General features: G+C 41.8%; 2 protein-coding genes across 5 annotated transcripts in view; one reads left to right on the top strand and one right to left on the bottom strand.

The window, feature by feature from the left end:
* Positions 1-560: 560 nt before the first annotated feature.
* NAPEPLD (N-acyl phosphatidylethanolamine phospholipase D) overlaps positions 561-27,310 on the bottom strand; it is a 32,605-nt gene continuing 5,855 nt past the window's right edge. Inside the window, exons 1-5 of one of the 4 annotated variants that reach the window (XM_069977916.1) lie at positions 26,256-26,559; positions 10,922-11,231; positions 4,811-5,457; positions 4,139-4,253; positions 561-3,054 (exon numbers count right to left, since the gene is read on the bottom strand). In XM_069977916.1, coding sequence (XP_069834017.1) covers positions 2,923-3,054; positions 4,139-4,253; positions 4,811-5,457; positions 10,922-11,231; positions 26,256-26,443 — 1,392 coding nt within the window. In that variant the 5' untranslated portion in view covers positions 26,444-26,559 and the 3' untranslated portion in view covers positions 561-2,922. The other 3 variants (XM_069977921.1, XM_069977939.1, XM_069977929.1) reach the window with 3 other exon arrangements.
* The window catches only part of PMPCB (peptidase, mitochondrial processing subunit beta), a 37,177-nt gene continuing 36,460 nt past the window's right edge, over positions 26,594-27,310 (top strand). Inside the window, exon 1 of the mRNA XM_069977902.1 lies at positions 26,594-26,955. Coding sequence (XP_069834003.1) covers positions 26,881-26,955 — 75 coding nt within the window. The 5' untranslated portion in view covers positions 26,594-26,880. The remainder of the gene's footprint in view (positions 26,956-27,310) is intronic.

Raw genomic sequence — 27,310 nt, 5'->3', positions numbered from 1 at the left:
TTTAAAATACCAGCAAATATTTGCCATTAAATGACGGCCATCCACTCAATTTCAACATTGTGTGAACAGAGCCTGTGTTTTCAATCCACTCCTGGTTTTGGTTGCAATATGAGGACCACAATACTGACTGAAATATACATAGTGTGAACCCAGCCTATAGCTGTATGTGGCAATTTAGGATTCGCATGTTAATTTAGGTCACAGATTTTCCCCATAGACTTCAACACGGAAGTCACAATCTACAATAAATCCACAGTTGTCGATTTTGGTGTGAATCCTTTCAAATAGATTTGTATTTATTTATGCTATAAATTTATTGCACTTCTAAATCCACAGCAGCAATGCAATCAAGGTCAAGCCTTAAAGCGAATGTACCATCATTTTTACATTAATGCGCTGGCATAGTGATTCTGGTGGCGTGGTACATTTTTCAAAATGCCACCCGGTTCCCACGCTTGTCTGTGCACTTGAGGCTCACTAGTGTGATGATATCCCCTCCGCTCTGTGACGCACATCCATTAGAATTAACAGGTACACGTCACAGAATGGGTGTTATTTAAAAAGAAAAAAAAAAAACTGCGCCAGCACCGTCAGGGTAAAGGGAAAAGAAAAGAAAAAAATATATATATTTTTAGATAGTGGGGAGAATAAATAAAAACTGAGCTCAGCTGTTATTTCTTAACAAGTTCTGTTACACTGAAGCCTGAACTCTGATTGGTTGCTATGGGCAAATCAAACAGTTAATTTATTAATTTATTCCCCCAAGGGGTGCAAAACTGCAGTGTGGACAACACCTTAGCAGTCAATATAATGTACTGCAGCTATTTGGTCTGTAATGCGTAATTTGTGGGCATTGTTAAATCCTTCTGTATCTGTAATTGCAGGATTCATCTTTACAGCAAAAGTTTGTAAGGCTCTTTCTTTGCTTTCAGCAATTGTTTCCAGATGCCCTAACTCCTTATAGAGCTATAGATAGCACTGGACAATGGCATATCCTCTCCAGCTACAACCTCTTTTCTCTACTTTTGAGACCCTTTAGTTAACTGAAGGCAGATTTCTGGTCAGCTGAAAAGGGTATTTAAAGGGTTCCTCTCATCCTAACTCAATCATGTAATTTGTGTAAAATCAGAGGTACCGTTTAATCTATGTAAGACTAAATAGCCTACTAAAAAGTGAGAAAGATGCCACTTTTATCCACAGAGTAAAAAAAAAAAAAAAACTCACCTCCCCCCCCCTCACTGCTAACTGCTTTGTTTCAACTTTTTTTGTAGCTCACCCCAGACAGCTTTGTAACATACTGTATAAGGTTCATCACACACATTTTCAAAGCAGTCTTCATTAACTTTCCCATACATCCAGACAAAACTGAGCAGTGTATGAACAGTCTTCATCATTCCTGATGACATTTGGCAATAAGTCATTTTCAAATATGCCGTTTCCAAAGAAACAACAAATACAGACATATTTGTGACATACCAGGTTGTTTACGGAAAAAGTCCACCAGGGAAACTTCTGGTAACAGCTATATCGTGCCATTTAGAAGCAGCAGGAGGTGACTAGATAAGAGCTGCTCTTACACATAGGGGGATATACAAAGTCCAGTAAGGGTCCTTTTACACTTGCCAATCTTAGGCCGCAAACAAGTGCCAGTGAGGTCGACACTTGTTTGCAGTGCCTTCAGAAGGTAAGATAAATTGAGCGGCTGGACAGCAGAAACTATTGCTGTATTGTTCATATGGCCATTTAAATCTATTGCTATTGAAACCAATAGATTTTAGAGCATGAACAAAAGATGTGATTGGGCATTTGTTTGCTCTTTAGCAGGAGCATTTCTAGCAACTCTCTTGGCGGATAAACAGCCCGTGTTAAAGGGCCTAAGGATCATTTCAAAATGGTACAAAATATGTTAAAACATTACTGCACTGCAATAGAAGTATTAGGAGCCTTTTACACGGTCAGATTATTGTGTAAAAAAACCCTTAAGTTGTTCGAATTTAAGCAATAATCTTCTGGTGTAAATGCGGCAATGATCAAACTATGAAGGAAAATTCGTTCATATGATGTTGATTGCAGCTTTTCAACTGACCTCAAAATCATTGTTAATCGTTCTCAAGTCTTTCAGCGTAAATACTCATTGTTCACGGTACAGATAGGAATGCAATTACGATCATTAGAGATGAGCAAACCATTAGCATTTGAATCCCGTTGTCTTGCCGTTAGGTGCGGAAGGTTGAGACAGCCTATGATCTAGGCTGTATTCCTGTTTTCCATGCGGGACTTGAGCTGTGTCCAACTTCTCCATGGAATGGGAAAACAGCGAGATTCTAATGCCGATTGTTTAAGTTCGTACGAACCCGAACCCCGGTTCGCTAATCTCTAATGATTGTAATTGTATTCCTATCTATTTACTGTGAACAAACGTAATTACTATAACATTAACAACTTTTCATAGCAATTTATCAAAACGCCTAATGTTTAAAAGAAAAAAAAAAAAATCATTGCTTGACATTTGCTAACCGGGTGCCTAAGCGATTTATCTGTATGTGTAAAAGGACCCTAAGAGGATAAAGAATCAATACAGCTAAACATGCTGAATAAGAGCATGGGCAATCAATGCTATCTAACATACAAAATAGGAATTGCCACCTTTTGTTTTGTGTTATCCTGTTCTGCAAAAGGCACAATTATTAAAAAATATCTAAAAGCAATATGCATACAGCTAATGGGCTAGATCAAAGAAAATTGAGAAACTCATGCTTTTTTGAACACCGTAGGTAATGAAATAATTATTATTCAAGTAAATCACTGATTCCAAGTAAGTAAATACACTTTGGTTGTTAAAAAAAAGTAGAATAAAAACTTCTCCAGATAGAAAACACTGCATCTCAATCAGGATCCAAATCATTCCTCTAGGTTCTTCACTCATCCTTCAGATGGGTCATTATATGTGTTCAGGAGTCTGGAGTCTCCATGGTTCAATACAAAGAAGTCTTGTGACGTAAGGCCGTACCGCTCAAGGGCTTCTTTTAATTTTATTGGTGGGTCCAGGTAGTGCTACAAAAGAAAGCAGACAAAACTTGTAAGCGTACATCTACCTTGTGTCTTTCAGTTATGAAAAAGCAAGAGAATGTTAAGGTCCACGACAGAGCTGACTGGTTTCGACTTACCCCTCCCTGTAGAAAGCACAAGCTGTGCCAAACATTCCCATTTATGGGAAAGAGACCTCTACAAAGGATTTGGCATGCTTTGCGTCTGAAAAACTGCAGCTGATCTTAAAAAACCATGCACCTTTTTTATACTTGAATTTGCACCCATTTTACAGTGTATCAATCCCCGGTGTTCTACAGCATCTTCAGGTCTTGGCAAACCCGACTGCACTTCTGAGATGTAGTCATCTTGGGGGTTACAGACCACTTAGCCAATCACTGCCGTTGCCAGTAATGGGCTGAAAGGGCTGTCACTGCCAAGATGAGTCCGTCTCAGAGGTAGAGGCAGAATAGTCTTGGTCTGGATCCAAAGATGCCGTAGAAGAACAAAGTCAGAGACTTCGGCACTACAAACCTTACTTCATGTAGGTTCCGCTAGGAGTAAAAGTCCAAAGTGGTGTAGGCTCCATAACAAAAGCTTATAACAAATCAGTCCAATGTAGAGATAGAATGGAAGCCGCACTCACCAACTGACGTTTTCAATTCTTTATTTCATTGTATAAAACAACAGACACTGTGTAGACAAAGACCAGGGCAGACGGCAGGCAGGTATGGTAACAGCCTGTTTTACGCTATCGCGCTTCTACGGACCATAGAACAGTCTGTAGAACCACGATAGCGTGAAACAAACTGTTACCTTACCTGCCTGGTGTCAGTCCTGATCTTTGTCCACACGGTGTCTGTTGTTTTTTTGCAATGAAATAAGGAATTGTAAACGTTGGATGGCAAGTGCGGCTTCCATTATATCTCTACATTGGACTGATGCCGTACAAGAACACCAGGGGATCTACAGTAAGAAATTATTAGATTGAATGGTTTGGGTCCAAAGTCACTTGCTTTTGTCATCTGTGGGTGTTGTTAGTGACATTCCTATATATATAGATTTTTGGTGGCTAATGTTTTCAGCATCAAATCTAAAGGCTAGAACAAACCTCATTTGCTAAAGCAAAAGTTCCCCAGTGTATTGCGACAGATTTTTTGGCACGAATATCAGCATGGATTCTCACTGCTTCTTCTGGGTCAACGTGCTGATATTTCATAAACCACCTAGGCAGTAAAATAAAAAGATTAAAAAAATTAGATCCATTCAAGTGTTCACTACCAAGTGTTTATATGGGAGATATATCAAGCGATGTTACTGTATGTACGGTAGGGTAATGTCCCCCCACACCAATACCCCCCCTGGCCAATCAGCTGTTTGGCACCCACACTACAGGGAGAATGGGGCCAGAAGCAGTTAGCGTCTACTCAGTTATTTTGTGCTGGACAACCTCTTTAAAGGGGAACTATCAGCAGGTTAGACAAGTCTATTTATTATCATTAGAAAAGGGAAGGCCGTCCAGGGGCGGATCGGCGCTATGAGGCCGGCAGTGCTCCTAATGGGTGCATGAGTGCTCCTAACAGTCTCACCGGACCATGGAACAAAAGACTAATTGCACCAGAAGAGCGCAGAGGAGAAAGGTAAGACACATACCTTCCTTCTTAGCGTCTCCTGTGATGTAGTGATATATCAGTGGGTTAGATTCACATAACCTGCTGATAGTTGCCCTTTAAGTATCATTTATATTCAGAAACATGGTTTAAGTACTAAATACACTGCATACCTTGGTTCATAGGCTCCAATAGGAATTGCAGCTACGTCAAAAGGACCAAATCGTTTTCCAATCTGTTCAAATGCAGCACAATAACCAGTATCTCCTGCAAAATAAAACCTATTTGATGGTCCGAGTACAGACCAACTACCCCACAGTACTCGGTTGTCATCAAACAGTGTTCTCTTGCACCAGTGCTGACATGGAGTAAAAACAAAGGTCACCTCATCATGTCCAGGAACACAGTTTTGTTCCCACCAGTCCAGTTCGATCACATTTTCACAGCCACAGCTCTGCATCCAGTTCAAGAGACCCAAAGGAACAAACCACCTCAACTCGGTACCAAAGCGAGCATTCAGGCTTAATACAGTATTGTAATCCAGGTGATCATAATGGTTGTGGCTTATCACAACAGCATTAATTTTGGGAAGTTGCTCTACTGTGCATGGTGGTCCTCGAAACCGTTTTGGACCTGCAAAGCTAAATGGAGAGGCCCTCTGACTGAAGACAGGATCAGTAAGAAATACCACATCATCCATTTCCACCATGACGGACGCATGCCCCAACCATGTGATCCTTATGCCATTCTTTGTCTTGCCAGTAAGTTCAGGGTGCTGCAGAAAATATGGTTCAATAATAGGAAGTTCTCTGTCAAGTTCCTAAAAAGAAAGAAAAAAAAAGGCATTATGACAAACATATTTTGTAATCGTTGCAGAATATCAAATGTATAATACTCTACTTAAAGCATGTACATTACAAGGGGTACTCTCCAGGCTTGTATTTGGAGTTCATGCGGAATCTGTTGGCGCTATACAAATAAATAAATATATTATTATTATTATTTATTATTCATGCTGCCCTAGGCACTTTGAGTGCTGACACCCTAAATTAACGACCAAAGGAGCAGAAAAGGTGTTGGGCTGTGTTCCAACATTGTGTTTATGTTAAAAACGCAATGTGGGAAAACAGCTTTCAGCACTTTAGGCCTTTTTGCCTTTGTTAAGCCCTTGAAATTGTATCAGTAAATTTGAATCCTCTCTCTATTTCTTGGTTGTTTGCAAGTAGGCAATCACAGCTCTGCGTACATCCAGAGTGTGAAAGGACAGAAGGAAGGAAGGTAGTACTATATTCTATAACCTGAGAAAATTAGAGACAACTTTAGAAGGGAAATAAGGATCCAATTTGAGGATGATTCTATAATCAAGAATAGTCAGGTAGGGTTCTCCCGTAGACAGAGCCTGGATTTCACAAATTCATTTTTTTAACTTGAAAAATTTTATGGATGCTTTATCCAGAGGCTCAAAAGGTTTTTTGGGTCACACTTTGAAACACAAGGTAAAGGTTCAATGGAGGAGAAAGGTAAGCAATTTTTGGCTTCATTCTTCCTACCACTTTGAAAAATCATCTGACCCACTTATGATCAGCAACAGGAGAGTCAAAGAAACACCCCAACGCCACAACTTGGACTTCAATGTGCTCAGAACGAGTCCTTTGTCCATGCCATCCTGTAAGAAGTCTACAATCTGAGGAAAATTTGTATTATGCAGGTCAGAAGGGTTATCTTCACACAATGCAGAAAACTTCTTCCACTATTGCAGATATATGGTAGAAGTGACTGCCTGCTTGCTTTTAAACATGGTATCTATCACTCTAAAGCCCCTATTACAAGGGGCGATGGAGAGGAGCAAACAAGCAATGTCAGCTTGCTTTCTTGCTCCTCATTCCCTGCTAGCTTACACGCGCTGGCAGCGAGCGGGTTAGTACAGGGGGGGCCGCAGGGAGCTGCAGGGGGGGGGGGGGGGTAAATCGTACAGGCAGCCTATAGCAGATAGCAGTGTCATGCTGCCCCTGCTCCTATTCCAAAGAGCGACGGCAGCAGATTGTTGCTATATTAGTTGTTTGTCTTTCAATATGCTGAAAGACAAATGACAGCAATTATCAGCCCACATCGTTCATGTCGGCTGATCATTACCTTCTATTACACTAGTTGATTATCGGCCGTTACAGCCAATATCAGCCGAATACAGACGATAATCGTTTCGTGTAATAGGGCCTTTAGTGACAACCCCTTCCAGGCAACAGCCATGCTACTAAGTGGAGGTGTTCTTACCCTTGGTGCCTTAGAGGGCCCTGGAGAAAGAGATCACTCCTTAGGGGGGGGGGGGAGGGGAAGGATTGGCTCTTCTAGACACAGATGTTTTAGCATTCAAAACAAGCTCCTTTTTGGCCATACCAGAGTTACGAATATTACTTAAGTGTGGCCTGTCAGTAGTTTTGTAAGGTGATCACCACTAGTGAAAGGAGGAAATGCATACGCCAGGTTGAATGCCCATGGGCTCTCCCTTTAACGAGAAGAAACGGCTCACCACCTGTTTTTTCCTGGACATCCCCATCTTGACCTTAGACTTTGAAAGACCTCTTGATTGAGGCTCCATTCCCCTGGATGGATCTTTTCCCCGACTCAAAGTCTGCTACAATGTCTAGGGAGCCTTTCAGGTGTACAGCAAACAGAGATGCAAGATGTAACCCTGCCCAGGCCAAGATCTTTGTTGCTGTGTTTTGTAGGGGCTTTTGTTCGGTACCGCAGTGATGTTTATGTATGCCACCATTGTGGAATTGTCTGAGTATACCTTGACATGATGGAGAGTAAGATGATCTTACACTGCCTTTTAGGTTCTGTATACAGTACTGTTTTTCTTCCATTCACTGCCCCAGGAAGAGAAGACCTTTTATGTGGGCTCCCCAGCCCTAGTGGCTGGTATCTGTGGTCAGAGTCGCTATTTCAGGGGGAGCCAAAGTAGATCCTTGTTTAAATTGTCTAGGGACCTTTTAACCTGTCCTGACAGGGTTATCCTCCGGTCCAGAGATAGCAGAGTGTGATTTCAGGCCTTTAGGATATGTGATTGAAGGACACGACAGTAGCTCTGACACCACAGAACTGCTTTGATGACTGACATTTCCTTCTGATTGGTTACTGACATTCTCACGGACCTCCTGAACTCGTCTAGAAGAGAAGAGATCTTTTCTTGAGGAAGGAAGGTCATCTGCAGTTCCATGTCTAACATCATCCAAAGGAACTTCTTCTTGTGAGATCGGTTCAAGTCTGATTTTTCCAGGTTGACAATCCCCCTAAATCTTTGGAGACATGATATGGTTAGGTTGATGTCTTTTTCCACAGAGCTTTGGACTGAGACAATAACAGGAGGTTGTTTTTTTTACAGTATAAGGTATGACCATGACCCCTTTTAGTCTGAGGTGGGATACCACGTTGACCATGACCTTGGTGAAAATCCGGGGTCCAAATCCAATTCCAAATGGCAGGGCTCTGAATTGGAAATGAACAGTTTGCAGGTTGTGAATGAAGGAAAACTTTAGATATTTCTGATCCTTTAAGTCCGGAGTGGCTAACCAGACCCCTTTGCGTATGAGAGGAAGGGTAGACTTCAAAGTTTCCATCTTGAATTTTTTGTAAATGATGGCCTGATTTAAAAGTCTTAAATTTATTATGGTTGTGAAGGACCCATTTGGCTTTTGCACTAAGAATAGTTTGGAATAGTGATGTAGACCTTCCACTGTTAGGGGAACCTGTATGATAGCTTTTAAAGCTATGAGTTCTGAGATGCCGTTCCATAACTGATTTTTTAAGGTTTTTGACCCGAGAGATGTAATACAATACATTAATGGAGGGGGTTTAAAAATTCTATTTTGTAACATCTGTCTATGGTTTTCAATAGCAAGGGATTTTTTGTAATGCTTTTCCACTGATGCTAGAACAGGGAAAGCCTCCCTCCCACTGGCATGGCGCCACTGCTCCCTTAGGATAGCTCCACCTGCCGATTTTATCTTTACACTTGTAATTCTTGTTTAGATTCTGCCTAAACGAATGAAAATTTCTCTTCCCCCTGGAGTTTTTATGCTCTGGGAAGCTCTTCTTTTTGTCAGCTGCCTGTTCTAGGATGGTGTAAGGGCAGGACCGAAGACCAGGCAACCTTTGAAGAGAATGGCACAGAGTTTACTTTTAGGAACATTATCCCCCTGACAATTTTTAACCACAGCACCCTTCTAGCGGCATCAAAAATAGTCACAGACTTAGCGGCAAACCTGACTGATTTGACGGAGACATCAAACAGAATGTCTTTGGCCAGTTTGAGCATAGGAATAGATGCCAGGAGATCCTTACCTAAATAATATCAGTCAGCTGTTTGAACGTGGCACCAAGCAAATGTTATACCGCCCTTTTCATACTCTATGGAGGCTGAACTTCTGATGGATGATGCCATCTTGGGGAAGGAGTTTTCGGTCCCAGCATTCCAGCAGGCTGGGACCGGAAGAAGCCAGGGGAAGCACACGCGTGTGCCTGAGTCCTGGCTGATGGCCAGAGAAGCGGTGCCCCTGCCGACTAGGCTTCCGGAGTGCGGCAGCAGGGGAATGAAGGGACCAAGAGGCAGAGCAGAGCCTCGCAACCCGATGTGGGACACAAGACAGAGAATAAATCTCCAGGTAAGTCCTGATAGGAACAGAAAAACAGGGGTGATTGGGGAGCAGCCTGTTGTGTTTCCTGTTCCTATTAGGCCTAATGGGATCAGTCTCTAAGTGGTACTGTCATGTCTGCACGTAATGAAAAATGGCTTTGGTTTTTACTGGCTGGTTATGGAATAGAGGGGGCTGTAAATTAAACACTTTTTTTTTTTTAAGTGTGTAGCTCCCCCCTCCCTTTTTCAATAACCAACCAGGTAAAGACATCCTAGTAACACCAGGGTAGGAAGGGCTACTTATTTTTCATCCTTCCCAGCCTATACTAGCCTGCTACTGCTCCAGACCAGGGGACTGATGGTAACCAGCTCTTCCCAATACCTCTGCAGTGGTGGGTACTGTGGTAATAATGTGGGGAATTAGCAGTAGAGGCAGTGATCTAACACATATACCTGAGGCTGTGCACATAAGCCTAAGAGAAATTCCCCATATAATGCAAGTGTTGAACCATGAATATGGCAATAAGTTTATTGTACATTGCATCATTCTAATATAGATTGTTTTTAAGTTCTTACTGATCATTTTCACACCTGACAGTTTGTTACAATTATATCCAGTGAATACAATCCTTTGTGTGTTAAACACATCAGCAACACAAATTGCTCTCCTATCCTCACAGTTATTGTCATTTACTGTGAAAAGTAGCACTTTCAAGCCACAAATATCTAGTTAACAAAAGAGAGGCTGGAATAAATTCAACTAAAGTTGTATAGAGCATCGATTGTTAGTTAAAAGTTACTTGATCAAAAACCTTTAAAGGGTTACTCCGGCCTGTTTTTTTTTGTTTTTTTTTAATATATGGCCGGGGAGGAGGTGGCTGAGGGCAACGATGTCCACTCACCTCCCCAGTTCCAGCGGCAGGTCCCGTATTGCAGCGCTCCGGTCCCTGCTGCCCAGACGCTTCCTGGTGTCTGACGCGGGCTTGACATGTAACGTTTTAAGGGATCCCACCTCCATCACTGACTGGCTGAGTGGACTTAAAACGTCACGTCTCAAGCCTGCGTCAGACACCAGGAAGCCGCCGGGAAGCGGGGACTGGAGCGCCGCAATACGTGACCTGCTGCAGGTGAGTGAACGTCGTTGCCCTCAGCCCACCTCCTCCCCGGCCACATTAAAAAAAAAAAAAAGCCCCAGGCCAGAGTACCCCTTTAATGCTGCCTGTAATCTCTTAACACAGACAATACATAAATACAAAATGCTGTGTGTTTTTAATTTATGTCTTTATACCTAAACATTGTTGTTGGAGACCATGAATTTACACGTGACGGTATACTACCAATGCTGCTGATACTAGGATATAAACAAATGTATGGGACAATAGAGTGCTTCTGTTTAAAAGAGGAATGAAGTTGTAAAAACTTGTTAAATTCTCCAGATATCTTAGGCATATGTCTACATGTATCTATTTTTCGTAGTGCTCCAGTGCATAAAATGAATTACAAAGTAGTTTAATTTGTTTTCTGTGTAAACCTATGTGTTTTTATGGTTGCATACTGAGTCATGTAAGCGTTGAGAATGTATGAGCAGGGAAAGGGGCATGCTTTCAAATCAACGTGTACAGGGTATGTGTAGGATTTGCATTGGAAATACCTCTTTTGAATTTGGCACACTGCTATTATTCTTCTCAGTTACAGCCCATTTCGCAACATTTTTAAGGGCAGGGGTCTTCCACGTAGGCCAAGGGTTGACAAATCGACCATCTTTGCCCCTGATTGACTTGGTGACTTCTTCCTCCAATCTGGCATCAAGCTTGAAACTCTTTCTTGAAGACCGTGAGGAGTCACTACTTCTGGAGCTGTGATTTGAGTTTTGACGTTTGCGTACAGTCTCTTTAGGGTACTGGTTGGTAGAGGTTAAACAATCTTCATCCATGTCATCTGCTTCTAAAAGCTTCTGTAATCTAAGATGAGATATTGATCAGTAAGTATATATGTAAAAATTGCCATTTATAAGTGGGTTATCACTGCTGCGTACCGCTCCTTTTAAATGTATAATATAAAATGTTTCCAGAAAAAGCTTTGCATGTACAATCTCGGCACAGCAGAGAGTCCACGTGTTCTTAATGGATATAGGAGTGGTTGTTGTCACGCTCCTTTGAAAACAGCTGTTGAAACAGTTTGGTGGGCCCCATCCACATTAGATGGTGGATCACACCACAGACATGTCAAAAGATTGAAAGTCTTGATCTGGGTGTTCAGACGCCAACTGTTCACTAGATAAAGCTAACCCCCGACTTGCTGCTCTCCCCAAGTCGTTGATATGTCAAGTTTTTTTTAAAGTGAAAGTAACTATTCACTATTGGACATTCAGCCCATAAAAAGTGGCCCTGAATAGAAAAAGCAAAGGAGTTAGTATATCTTTTAATTCACCCTTCATTTAAAAGGATTCTGACACCTCCAACCCACCCTCCTCAAAACCCTAAACTAAAGTCATCTGTAAGTAGGATAAGGGATGCTGATTCCAAATCTGTAATGTGTAGCTTTCTACTGCTTTGTATTCCCCCTCTGTAAGCCTAAAAACTGGGCATGTTAATGCATAGAGAGGATTACCTAGTTCAAGAATATAATGGAGAGGACTACTTAGCTACAGAATATAATGGAGAGGACTGCTTAGCTGAAGAATATGATGGAGAGAACTACTTAAGACTCCTTCATTTATGGCTTATAGCAAAGGAATGCAAGATATAGAATCAGTATTCTATACTCTACTGATGTATAATCTATTGATAACTTAAGTTTAGCGGGTGTTTTGGAGGTGACAGAGTCCATTCAAGAAGAAGAAAAGTCAAGCTGAATACATTGTGTCCAGCTTGGCCCATGGTCTGTAATGCAACTGTTTTCCACAACATATAGAAATATAAAACAACTAAAAGTATAGATATCTCTACATCTCTACGACTATGAGTTATCTCTACGACTTAGAACGTCTAAGTCAACATCTAGCAGTAAAAGGAAAAAACGAAGGAATGAATGTATATTATTATTAAGATGTGGAGCCAGAAGAAAAATATAAGAATTGAAAGAAGAGAAAAGAGCCATTTACATAAAAATGTGACAGCTGAGCTCAGCAAGCAAGACACCACCAGTATACTGTGGACTGTTCTAAAAGAGGTATTTATCAGAGCTGAACAATAGAGCTTCTTTTCAACAAATGATCAGTGAGTGGTGAAGCAGAACAAAATACTAGAAGAAGAATTTTAAAAAAATTAATTATATATACACACACACAAAACATGTACCTGTTACTGCAGTTATCAGAATGGACAAACATATGAAGATATTTAAATACAAATTGTTAAGATCTGCATGTAAATAACCTAATCCCTCAAGTAAAACACACACCCAATTAAAAAAACATCCAACAACCTAAAAGTAAATTAATGGAGTCTATGATGAAACCGAAATCCATATTTCTTCAAGAGGCAAAAATCTACCAGGCCATACGATTTAGTTTTTAATGCAACAGTTAGATAAGCTAGGCTGTTGTTATTTGTCCCAAATATTTTCGGCTTCCTCTCAGACAATTTCAGACAGCCATAATGTAGCTGTATTTTCGTGTCCATATTACAGATGCAACACCCAGACCTGTTCCAAGTAACCAAATTCAGTGCACTAAAACAACTTATTAGCCTAGGGATTTAATCACAAACCGCACGAAAACGGCCACCTCGGCACCAATGTGCTATAGGGAGATAACAGGTTAGGTAAACCTGCTCATTTATTATTTTTCAAGTTTTTGTTTCTTTTATGTACATGACTCTTTTTTGTCAACTGCATGTTATAGCAGATCTGAAGTGGTAATTGATTGGGTTGAATTAAAAAAAAACAAACAGTAAATTTAGGTCTTCCCATGCTTTACTCGTACATAGAGTGAAACCTTCGGAGCAGACCACTTCTTTGCGAAGACCACCACCTTCTAGACCAGGGATGTCAAACTCAGGCCCTCCAGCTGTTGCAAAACTACAAGTCCCATCATGCCTGGACAGCTTTAGCTTTGGTTGTTTTAAAACAGCTGGAGGGCCTGAGTTTGACATGTCTGTTTTAGACGATTTTTTTTAGGACCGATTTTTCTAACCATTATTTCCTATGGACAGTTTCTCTCTTATAGAAGAACAGAAGCAGGACTTACAAGTTAAAACTGCAACCTGACAGCACTGACAGGGCCATGATGAAGGAGGGAGCACGCAAGCAGGATGAGAGAGGGTGGAGGGCAGAAGGAGGAGGCATGGCTGAGCTGGGAGGATGAAGAAGGGGCTCCATAGTGTCTAGGAACAGCACCCAAAGCAGCCTTGTGGTGCCTTGCGGGGAGCAACTCCAGCAGCCATTGGGACCCCCCCTTCTTCCCTGGTAATTAGCACTCTCTGGATGACATGGGTACAGAGAAGCTGTGCCTGTGTCATTTGTGGTGGGTACTGGCTGTCAGTGTTAGCTGTGGCCCGCCACAACTGTCATCACTGGATCCACTATCCAATGCTGACAGTTAACTCTATAAATGCTTCGGTCAGCGGAGAGAAAATTCTCCTTGTACAGAGGGAAAATTCTCCCTCTGTTCACCAACGGGGCTCTGCAAGGTGATCGCAGAGTCTTCACTGTAGCCACGGACACATCAGGCCTCTGGCTCCTGCCTGCCTACAGAGGCAAAATGAAAGAGAGGGGAGCGTTGCCCTGGCAGTTTACAAAGATCACAAGGAGAGAAGGGAGAGGACAGTCGACGTCATCACGTACATGTCACAAGACAAACTGGAATGATATTCAGCTGATCAAATTAACCCATTCAGTGAACAACAAAGATCACTACATGACACAAAGTAAAATAGCTGGTTAGTAAAATACATCACATTATCACTCAAGATAATGTCAATGTAATCAGCTTATCTACAGATATCTAAAGGAAAGACAGACAACTAGTACCAGTAATCAAGAAGCTAAAATGAGAGATTTCGTAATCCCTATTTATACCTTGCAATTCTAATGTCCGCAAGGTATGTATCCAAAATGCTTCGCATTGCTTCAAATCACCTCTAAATCTGGGTAAGAGAACTTGCTTAATTACTTGGTAACGTAATTGTGAGAGGCAATATGGTTTGATCAAATTATATACCAACATCCTGGCCTTGGTTTTTAAATGTAGCCGAGGGGAATTAGTGTCAGCCATAGGTGTGAGGTTCAGCGCTCGCACTTCTCCGATAAGACCCATATGGCCGCAATTGGCAGGAAGCACCTGTGCACACATGGCAAGTACCTCCTAGTTTTGCCATTCTACCTGCAGGAGCAATGGTAAGTAGTAAGACCATATTCACACTTGTGTTGCTTGGTGGCAGCTTTCTCCGCCGGCTGTGCCAGCTCGGCTTGGGGGGCCCTTGGGGTTTGGTCCTGTGACATTGGGGTTGCAGGGCCATTCTATGGTCTCCCTTCCCTGCTTGCGCTCGCTTTGCGGGGTTAGCGGTCTCTGACTGACTCAGTCTTGAGTTAGTGTAGGGACTCATGTGATCCAGGGGACCTGCACGTTGTACATGAGGCAAAATTGTTTGATCAAATTATATACCAACATCTTGGCATGGGTTTTTAAATGTAGCCGAGAAGCATTAGTGCCATAGGTGTGAGGTGCAGCTCTCCTTTCACTCCATGTCCGTAATTGTGAGATATGATGGGTACATTGATCAAAGTGACTTGGGACTGGTAACAGTAAACTGCAACGCCTGATGGTCTATTTATGTTGGCCAATTCTGTCACATATTTTCTGCAATTCTTCTCCTGCATACAGAAGGCCACAAGGGCACTTCAGTGTGAAGATAACATTCAGGCTGTCACCACTAGAAGACCATGTGCAATCGGTGAGACATTTGCAAGGATAACCTTGTTGTCTGAACCTGTCCTTCACTTCTAATAGATTCTTACCAGACTGCTGGTCAACTCATTGACATTGTGCTACTTCAATTTGTGCACCGGGAGTCATCTTGATGTCTACTACAAAAGCCTTCAGCGCTGATGAGACTTCATGCATACTCAAGCAGGTGATTTCCTGAAAATACCACCTAGTAAATTCAGAAAACGCTGAATGCTGAATATGTAAGAACACACAAGATCCCAAGAGGAATGCGTGTTAAGTTATGCCCAACTTTTTTTTGTTGCGGATGATTAATATTGCAATGACTAATGATATTACGCTCTTGACCATCACGAGACTTCAGAAAGGCACTATAGAACTAAAATTTCAGAGACCCAATTAAAAGACATACTGTCATCGGAGGAGTATACTAAATTGAAGGAGAACATATTCACTCGGTTTACACCACTTCCTGCAGGATATACAGAAGCTGATAAGTATGGGAAGATTTTAGATTTTTAAATAGAAGTAAATTACAAATCTATATAGCTTTCTGAAACCAGTTGATTTGAAAGAAAAAGATTTTCGTTGGATAAACCCTTTAAAGATTTTTTTCCGCCAAGGACATGAAAGACTTTAAGATCCCTCTGGATACTATTTCAAATAAGACCCTATATCCAATAGATCTACTATAGGTCTGAGGAATCGTAGTACATTTAACCCTCCTAAAACAGATCATGCTGTGGAAACTTTTGTGGGGTTAACAATGACTGAAATGACCAGATGACAACATAATGGAAAACAATATGGAACTTTTGCGTTTTCAGAAAAACCTTAATATGAGTGTTTGGTCTTGTAATCTTTGTTCAAAGACAAAAATTGTATCGTAAAACCCGTCAACAAAGGCGGTACAATAGTTGTAATGGACATGGATGGATATTTAAGAGAGATATATCGGCAATTGGCAGACAGATCAATTTCTAGCAATCCAACACCTCATATTAAACAAAAAAATACAACAGGTACTGAATAAATATAAAGGGGTTATTGATGCTAGAATGTATGAATTTCTGATCACCTGTAGTATACATTCTCTCAAGCTGCATCCACCTAGTCGTCCAATCATTGCACCAATGAAAGTCCTTTATTTTGTTTTAGAGAAGGTGTTTTTTTTTTGCTTGATTTTTTTGCTCCATTTTTTGTCTGTTATCAAAAATCTAGGCCCCATATCTAGAGATGCCTGGCTTGTGAAGATCAACATGGAAAGTTTGGACACGTCCATGCCAAAAAGATCTCACAATGTTACTGAAAAGTGACTACACACCCCAACAACAATTTATCTTTGTGGATCTGTTAGAGATTGTTCTGAGCAAGAATTTCTTCGTGTTAGGCGATACCTTCTATATACAATGCAGTTGATCTGTGATGGGTCCAATGTGGCCAGTCCCTAAGCAAACACCTATATGGCAGAATTTGAGGAACAGTATGTTTACAGTTGTTCCGATTTTAAAAGATATGATAAAATATGCCAGCATTTTATCGACAATGATCAAATATCAGTCGGGTATCCTAATAACATATTTAAGAAACATACAAAGCACAGCAGTTTACTAAATTTCACAAGTTGGCATCCTTATTCTGTAAAGCAAGCGATCCCATGTTACCAGTTTGAAAGAGTTAACACACTGTCACAGATACATCTAAACAGGAGGAACATCTATTGGAAGTGACGGACAGGTTCAGACAATGAGGTTATCCTCGCAAACTTCTTACCAATTGCACAAGGTCCTCTTGTGGAGAACAAGAGAATGTGGGGTCCCACATTCCTTTTTCTATGGAATTCCACCCTATAAATTACATAATGGACAGAACTATTTAAAAGTATTGGCATATTTTGACAGACAGACACCCATCCAACAATCAGAGAGTTTTAACATGGCCCCTTGATATGTAATAAGAAGGCACCCAACTTGAGGAATTTATTGGTGAGAGAAGAGGTTGGTCCTTTGAAAGTTAGGAAGGTTAGAAAAGTTGGTCAGCAGGCACTAACCCCTGCTTGAGATGTATGCAGTGCTCTAATGTAATAAAGGGAGATGTATTTTTTAACCCCCAAACAGGCAAACCTTATAATATCAGAGATTACTTCACGTGTGACGGCCGAAGTGCCCTTGTGACCTTCTGTATGCGAGAGAAACAATGCAGAAAATATGAGACAGAATTGTCCAACATAAATCGAACATTAGGCGTTGCAATTTTCTGTTACCAGTCCCAAATCACTTTGATCAATGTAACCATTCTTACAGTTCCAATACCAAGTAATTAAGCAAGTTCTTTTACCCAGACATGAGGTGATTTGAAGCAAGCGAAGCATTTTGGATACATACCTTGCGGTTCTAATGTCCGCAGGATGTGAATAGGGATTATGAAATCTCTCATTTAGCCACTTGATTACTGATACTAGTTGTCTTTCTTTCCTTTACATATCGGTGGACAAGCTGATTACACCGACATTCTCTTGAGTGATAATGTGATGTATTTTACTAACCAGCTATGTTACTTTATGCCATGTAGTGATCTTTGTTGTTCACTGAATAGGATAATTTGATCAGCTGAATATCATTCCAGTTTGTAAGTCAAACGACATGTACGTGATGACATCTTTGTACGTTTTTGTCTCTTTTTTCTGATTTAAATCGCCATTTGTAATGATGTACTTATGCTGACAAAGAGGGATTCCAGCACCAAGGAAGTCCATAGCAAATTCTTTATTGTGACACCGTATAAAACAATAAAAACCTGACGGTAGCTTGGCAAAATCTGGCGCGTTTCGATCTATACAGATCTTAATCGTAGCATAGGTATATACAATGTATTACAGCTTATATGGATAATGCAGGTACATGGTAACACCTCCTTTCTAATCACACCCACCCACAAGGGGAGGGGACTCATTGACCCTTGCAATATATGCTACTAGTACAAAAAGTAAATATATGAATGGCATTTCATAAAATCCATATATAAATTGAAAAAGGGATAAGAGTAGGGATAAGAAAGAAAAACATAGGAAAAATGCATCATAAAGGACATACAAAAGAAAAAAGTATAATGACATATATATAAGTCAGTATTGATACATCAAATCATAGCGGTGATTTAGACCCACAGGATATCTGGTCTTTAGAGTGAAAATCCAAAAGGCCTCGCGGCTAAGAAGCAACTTCCGTCTGTCTCTACCACGGGGGGGGGCTGGAAAACGTGTTCAATGCCAGTGCAAGAAAAACTACGTAAATCACCCTGGTGGACAGAGGAAAAATGCTTAAAACCCGCGGAGATGTTGACCATATTAACATTGTTGCTGTCAGACATATGTCTGCGCATGCGTATTTTAAGTGCACCTGTAGTGCAACCAACATATTGTAACTGGCAAGTTTTACAGGTAATCAGATACACTACAAGGCTGGGTTCACACACAGTATATTTCAGGCAGTATTTGTTCCTCATGTCAGGTCCTCATGGCAACCAAAACCAGGAGTGGATTAAAAACACAGAAAGGCTATGTCCACATAATGTTGTAATTAAGTGAAAGGCCGTCATTTAATGGCAAATATTTGCTGCTATTTTAAAACAACGGCCGTTGCATTGAAATAATGGCAGTTATTTACCGTTATATGGCGGCCATCCACTCAGTTTCAACATTGTGTGAACAGATCCTTTCTGTGCTTTCAATCCACTCCCGGTTTTGGTTGCCATGAGGACCTGACATGAGGACCAAATACTGCCTGAAATATACTGTGTGTGAACCCAGCCCAAAGGTGGTATTACAATTAATGAAACTTTTAATAGGAAAAGTGACTCCCGATGTCAAGGATTTAAATGTAGTTTTAGTTTGCATATGATGACAAGTTTTGCAAATATTGTGTCCACATCTAAAATTGCCAGTGGTGTGTAGCCAAGTTTTATTTTTTTGTTTTTGGCTTAAAAACATGCTGGGTGACAGACGTTGACCCAAGGTTTTGCCCTTACTGGGTACAATAGATGTGCCGAGGCTCAAGATGTCATGCAATGTTTCATCGTGATGAAGAATTTGAAAGTTTTTATAAAAAATACGCTTTACATCGCTAAAGTCTGTGCTATATGGTGTGACCAATGCCGTAGTGGGGGTGCTGGAGGGGTTATGTGTTTTGTATCCTTAGGCATCAGGAGCGTCTCCCGAGATCGGGCAGACACTTTTTTCTCAGCCCGATCCAACATCCAACCACTATAGCCTCGCTCACTGAGGCGATCCAAGACCTGATCTCTCTGCTGTGGCCATTTGTTATGGTCTGAACAATTACGTTTAGCTCTAATGAGCTCCCCTACAGGCACCGCTTTGATTGTGTGTAGCGGATGGCATGATTTTGCATACAAAATTGTATTGCCTGATGTGGGTTTACGGTAGGTGACTGTTTCCACTTTCTGGTCGGTGGATCCAGAAAGGAGATACTAATTTTGTCCCACTGTAACGTAAATTTTTAAATTAAATGTGTTTGTGTTGAAGTAATCTCCTAGGGTGGGTATGGCCGCTACATCACCAGACTAGATGAATCATATACTTTTTTCTTTTGTATGTCCTTTATGATGCATTTTTCCTATGTTTTTCTTTCTTATCCCTACTCTTATCCCTTTTTGAATTTATACATTGATTTTATGAAATGCCATTCATATATTTACTTTTTGTACTAGTAGCATATATTGCAAGGGTTAATGAGTCCCCTCCCCTTGTGGGTGGGTGTGATTAGAAAGGAGGTGTTACCATGTACCTGCATTATCCATATAAGCTGTAATACATTGTATATACCTATGCTACGATTAAGATCTGTATAGATCGAAACGCATCAGCTTTTGCCAAGCTACAGTCAGGTTTTTATTGTTTTATACTGTGTCACAATAAAGAATTTGCTATGGACTTCCTTAGTGCTGGAATCCTTCCTTCTGTTGCTTTGAATTGGTGAAGCTCGCACCTCCGTGCACCTGAGGAGGAAGAATTACATGCAGGTGTGGTGAGCTGGACTACCTATACTTTGTATGCTGTCAAAGAGAACTGTTGTGATCGGAATGCATGCAGCATATATGCATATACTTTATGAGTGAATAAAACTCATTAATAACAATTCAACAAGCGAGTGATGGAATTTCTTCTTGTGATTGCTCACCTGGCGTAGTCATACACAAACAGACTTAGCGATATTTAACGCATAAGGTATGTTCACACGTACCGAATCTGCAGTGGATTTCCCTGCCCTGTAAGCTCTATGGGCAGACAAACTCGCAGCAGGATGCACATCCCGCTGTGAGTATGTCAGCAGCCCGCCACATTAACCCCCCGCCGCCGGAGCCTATACATCACCTGGTTCCCGCTCCGGCATGTTTCGGGGGTTCTCGGCACGTCCCGCTTGGCACGTGAAGACACCAGGAGCCCAGAAGCAAGCCGGAGTGGGGACCAGGTGATATATATGCTCTGGCGGGGGGGGGGTTAACAGGGCGGGCTGCTGACAAACTCGCAGAGGAATGTGCATCCTGCTGTGAGTTTGTCTGCCCATAGAGTTTACTGGACAGGGATCCGAAGTGGGTCTCGCTGCGAATACGTAGCGAGAAATCGGCTCCGGATCCGGTATGTGTGAATGTACCCTTAGGGTATAAACACACACACCATATACGCAGCGTATTTACTGCTGCGATACGCAGCAAAAACGCAACAAATACGCAGCAGATTAAATCTAAATAACTAAACACAGAATCAAATCTGCACCACCAAATCTGCTGCGTATTTGCTGCATATACGGTGTGTGTGTTTGTACCCTTAAAGCAACTCTGTACCCACAGTCTGCCCCCCACAAACCACTTGTACCATTGGATAGTTGCTAATCCAAAATCTGTCCTGAGGTCCGCTCAGCAGGTGATGCAGTTATTGTCCTAAAAAAAAAAACTTTTATATTTGCATCCCAGTGTCAAATTGGCGTGGCCTAGAGTGTGTGTGGATTAGACTTGCACCGCCTCTCCGTCTCTCCTCCCCGCCCTCTCCATCATTAGGAATACCCCAGGCAGGATTTTTCATATTCATCACCTGTCTGAACACTGCACAGTAGCTGGATTGTTCAGGCCCATGTGCAGTGTTCAGACAGGTGATGAATAGAAAAAAACCTGCCTGGGGTATTCCTAATCGTGAAGAGGGTGGGGAGGAGGGACGGAGAGGCGGTTCAAGCCTAGGGCACAGACACTTTAGGCCACACCAATGTGACACAGGGCTGCAAGTGTAAAAGTTCTCTATTTTTTAAGACAATAACTGCATCACCTTCCGAACGGACCCTAGGACAGATCTTGGATTAAAAGCAGCTATAAGAAGGTACAAGCAGTTAGGAGGGGGCAGATTGCAGGTACAGAGTCCTTTTAAGTATCAGTCGGGCTGCAGCTTACACCTCCTGCAGCTTGCCATTGAGCTCTATTAAGAACTAGATATGTAGAAGTCGATGGCTGGACACTGTAGTCCTCACAGAATTTTAAACGGATTCAGGATATGCATCAAAGATGCCATTTTATTGGCTTAGTTTTGAGGTTCAAAACTAAGCCAATTAAATGTCATCTTTGATGCATATCCTGAATCAGTTTTAAATCCTCGAAATGTGTTGCTAAGACAATAAAACATCATCTTTGATCTATATTCTAAATCTGTGTAAAATCCTGTGGAGAACTACAGTGTCCAGGATGAGGTTCCTGCTAAAGCGTGTGCGCCAACGGAACCACTAACTTTCTCCTATTTTTTTCCCCATACCTATACAAAGCCTTAGGGAGAGTAAGGTGTTATTACAACATGTTGCCTTGTTGTGCTGAATGAAGCAACAGGTGCTGCAACCTGAATGGTTGTACATCTAGCTAGCCAACAGATGGATGTTATTGCATTAACTATTTGTATTTTAGTATGTTTCATGTCCCTGTTCATGATTCAGATTGTGGTCATGCTGCAAAAAAGTGTTCCCTTGAACCCTATTGTTCCAAGGCCTACATGCACGCAGTCCTCCTGCAACTGAATTGGGAAATGTTAAAATGTGACAAATACAAACAGCAGTGTTTTTGTTTTCCCCCCATTGTCCATTGTAAGATTGGCAACCTCTAGCTTCTCCTATTTGGATACAGGATCACGTGAGTGGCTCCAATGAGCCCAGGCATTATGCATATCTGATCAGATCTGATATGTCTATCATTACTTCTTGTTAATTTGACAAATGTCTTTTGTCCTATGTACAAATTTCTGCTCTATGGCTATCAAATGATGTATGCTAAATAATTTATTATACCTGACACACTGAGACTTGGCCACAGAATTTTGTTTTGTATTCTTGCCTAGTGACCCTTATGTTCTACTATTGTGTTCTTGGACTTTACTATTTTATCATATATCCAATAAAAGTTACTCATTAGCTTACATGCGCAGTGATAAGTGTTTGAATACCATATTACAGTGATTTGGTAAACTTTGGGTCATTCAGGTGATAAATCACTACTAGCCTAAGAAAACTGTCAGCTTCAGATTATCATATGCAAGATCTTTGAATGGCTAATTGTGAAATTATTTCTGCCTTACCGTTTACAATACCGCAATAAATGTTCCTTTATCTATCAGGGATTTAAGAAACTGGCACAGCACAAGCACAGGGATTATCAATAAAGGGGGCAGGCTGATGACGCTGTGGGGGTGGGCACTTCTCTTAACAGTACTACCGGACAAACATTGCTCCGACTAATGGTGCGTTTACACAGTGATTTTCGTGATAATAATTGCATTTAAACACTAATCGGCTTGTGTAAACACAGCAAACGATCAAGTGACGAGTGAGAAATCGTTCATCGTTGTCTTTAAAAATGTTCTCAAATCGTTGCTGGTTGTTTGCTAAAAATTCACAGATTGCTTCATCTAAACGGTCTTTCACAGATTCATCCTAATGTGTGAGATGGGCTTAAGTGATCTTAAAACGATCGCAAAAATGATTTTTAAGTGATTTATCTCTTCGTTTAAATGCTGATCGTTATAAAAATCAAATCATAGCTTCACAATCGATAAACGATTGATTGGGCAAATTATCGCTCTGTGTAAACAGCGCGGGACCGGCACCTAGAAGGAAGGCAAGACACATACCTTTCTCCTCAGCGTCCCGGGCGCTATAGGGGGGCTATCGGCAGGTTTGTCTAACCTACTGATAGTTCCCCTTTAATTCCACCTGGACAATTCTAACATCCAAAGTTTTTATAGTTTTTCAATGAATAATTATGTCCAGTAAACCTCATCAACATTAAAGGACAACTCCGGCCCAAAGTATTTTTTAATGTTATTACTTATGGAAAGTTGGACAAATTTCCAATGTACATTAATTATGGGAAATGCACATATACTGCTATTTCCCTTAATTTAGTAGTTTAGGAAGGCTTCAAATTCTGTCAAAAACCATGACGTCACAAATCAGTTGTAATTCCTATGGAGTGTCCAGCAGGGGGCGCACTATATATAGATGTTAATGAGTACCATTGACTTTTATATATAGTGCGCCCCCTGCTGGACACTCCAAAGGAATTACAACTGATTCATGACCTCACTGTGCCCCAGCCTCCTGCCGACTCGTTTCCTGATGTCACCCGACCTGCTGGGGGTGACATCAGGGAACGAATCGGCAGGAGGCTGGGGCGGCTGTGAGCTCTGCAGTCAGTCCCAGGCAGGGCATGTGAACAGAAGAGTATCAGTGGCGGCAGGGATGTGCAGGTGATGGGGGATAGCCCTGGTACTACTCCCCCATCATCTGCTCATACTATGAGCAGATGGTGGGAGGAGTAGTGCAGTGTATATGTGTCCAGCACCGAGCAGGGAGGGAGGGGGGAGATAGATGCACAGGCACCTCTCTCCCTCCCTGCTCGGTGCCCTCCAAATGTATTTATTAAATACATTGGGGAGCAAGGACACTTGCTCCCCAAAGTATTCCATAAATATATTCAATAAAACATACTTTACATTACATTTTTACATAAACATCCATTGAATCCATAGAATGTCCAGCAGGGGACGCACTATATATAGAAGTCAATGGTACTGATTATATTTGTGTGTATATATATTTGTCAATCAGTACCATTGACTTCTATATATAGTGCGCCCCCTGATGGACACTCCATAGGAATTACAACTGATTCGTGATGTCATGGTTTTTGACAGAATTTGAAGTCTCCATGATCTACTAAATTAAGGGGAATAGCAGTGTATGTGCATTTCCCATAATTAAAGTACATTAGAAATTTGTCTAACTTTCAATAAGAAATAACATATTAAAAATACTTTTGGCCAAACTTCTCCTTTAACCCCCCAAAACTGAAAATGTATAAAATGCTAGCATAAAACTTACTTCATTTAGTAAATACATACAACATAAGATTTATTTGCTAACTAGCCTCATTTTTTTTGTATACAAATCAAAAAGCAGTCTTCTGCAACAGAATGAGACAGCCACATATAGCGCAGGAACACATGGTGCTGCAGGCATGTAACCAAAGGGGGAATGATCTAAATGTGGATGAATACTGCAGCCCACACTTTTTATAGGGTCAGTTACTACATAACATTTACAATGTTGCACAAAATACAACCGATTTTAACTAGAAAAAATAAATAAATCTTAACAGGAAACTATTAGCAGGTTAGAAGCATCTTACCTGCCGATATGTCCCTATAGGACACAGAGCGCTGGGGATGAAAGTAATTTTCTTGTATTGTATTAGATATGTACATGAGGTGGTTTGGGGCACCACCCTCACTGCACCGCTACGCCCCCCAGCTGGCCTGCCCTCCTACTGAATATTGGGGGGGCGTTCTGCAGTGACATGCTCTGCATCTATCTGCATTTCTTTACTGAATAAAGGGCAAGCAGGTCATCTGAAGTGACCACTGCTAAGTATCCATTTTATTTGGAGCAGATCATCAACCTCCACAGCACTCTGAGTTGGGGGAAGTTTATGATGTACTTGTATTCCCTAAAAAATAACAAACCTGGAGCATCCACTTTTACAACTTTATTATGACTTTTTTTATACCTCCAGGAAAGAAACCCTACAACTGATCATTGCCATTTCACTGTTTTCTTTTCATGTGCTTGTTAAAGGGAATGTGTCATCAGAAAAGAAGACTGTGTAAATAATGGTGTGTTTACACAGAGATTATCTGACAGATTTGTGAAGCATTTAAAAAGAGGAGAAATCTCAGTCTTTCCTTTATAATCTGTTTTCTGGTTATAGCCTGTTCCTGGCTTTGGCTCCAATACTCACAGATAAATCGGTCTGTGTAAAGGCACCATTAGTATTGCTGGACTACAAGGACACACTAACTAGACACCTGTACATAACAGTGAGGAGTTTCGCCCCATTGCTGTAGTAATATGGTTTGTGTATCAGTGTATGGTGGTAATGCATGAATCTGCTGCTATTGTAAATATACTACATATTGAGTGTGAGTAATTCTCTTTATGAATTGCTTTTAAAATGAAGAAGACGGATATGTTTGACTCTATAAGCTCAACAGTGTTGTGTGTAGTATCCAACCCCCAGAATAGACTGACATTTCTGGTTCTGTGGTGTTTGTTTCTGGAATAATCTCATTGCCATCCCAGGCAGGATTACTATGAAGGATTCCTACACAAGAGCTGCTGGTCAGTGACCTTTGTACCTATAGGTGTGTGTGTCACCTGCCCACAGCACTCAGGTCCCTGCTCATCCTCCTCTTCACTTCCTGATCTCTGACTGGCGCATAACTACAACTCCCATCATACCTGGGCAGCAGAAGGAAGTAGTAGCTTTGCAGCAGCATTGCCCGAGCCTCTATTGTCCGCTATGATGAGCTGGCGGCATTGGATACAGTAGTGTCCGTGGTCAGGACTGTCATCTAGAACATGGACCGGACAGGCTGCATAGACTTTCCACCTGACAGTCCCATTCCTCCCCATATAAGTTAGAGGGCAGAGCTGACAACTTCCTACACCCGTCACAGCCTGGTCTCATAGGACTGTATGGCGCTCCGGGCTCTCACCTGTCCGCCTCCTGCCCGTCCGCTGCCGTCGCCATGTCTGCCGTGATGCCCCCCTGGAGCGCAGGGTGCAGCTCGCCGCGGGGCCTGATACTCTGGAGGCGGCTGTCAGTGCGGAGCCTGCGGGAGACGGAGGCTACGGGAGACAGTGCAGCCAGGACGTGCAGGCAGCTCCTCCTCAGCAGCACCATGTCACTGCGGCCCCGCCCACACCGCGCTCACCGGGCACGGCTCACCCCACACGCTGCCGGCCCGTACTGCAGCCACTGCACCACGTGACAGCACCGCCATAGAGCGCTGCCTATAGTTCAGGGCTCTGTTCTTACAGACTCCTATGAAAATGAAAGCAGCAATGTGGTTGGCTGACAATTCTCCAGGGTTACCGGTTTTATCCACCAGCCCTAAAGCAACCTGCTGCAAAATCGTCAGTCTTGTATACAGTTGAATGTATTATAACCTAAAACACAGGACTACACAGGGAAAAGCGTAATATTACTGTACAAAGCAATGGCCGCCACTAGCCCATACATCACACCGGCCAGCAGGGAAGCTGGGAATTTGCTTATTCCTCATGACTAGGGAAGTTTGAGGGCGGAAGTGACGTTAGTGAGCGAAACTTGCTGCGAACATGGCGGCTTCCATGCTGAGACTTGGCAGAGCTCTGGGGCGAAGTGTTATAAGCAACGCAGCGAGCAGAACCCAGGTAAGGAGCCGGGTGAGCAGCAAAGTATACAAGGGAGGGACAGGGATGATAACACCGGGAACATGTACAATAAGTTACTGAGGGCTGATACTGTCCCCGGGAACATGTATACTACATTGTTACCGATACTGTTGTCTGAAACATGTATAATACATTATTACTGATGCTGTAACCGGGAACATGTATACTACATTATTACAGATCACTGATACTGTCACATATAATAGTTTTGAGCTCTGATATAGTTAATGGCAACATGAATAATTAAATACCAGGGGCATAACTAGGATCCATGGGGTCCCATAGCAAAAAACTGTATGGGGGGCCCCCAACATCCTCACCTGTCCCGGGCAGT

The sequence above is a fragment of the Dendropsophus ebraccatus genome, chromosome 1, assembly GCF_027789765.1.
Source record: "Dendropsophus ebraccatus isolate aDenEbr1 chromosome 1, aDenEbr1.pat, whole genome shotgun sequence".
Lineage (NCBI taxonomy): Eukaryota > Metazoa > Chordata > Amphibia > Anura > Hylidae > Dendropsophus > Dendropsophus ebraccatus.
This window is presented reverse-complemented; position numbering and strand designations above follow the sequence as displayed.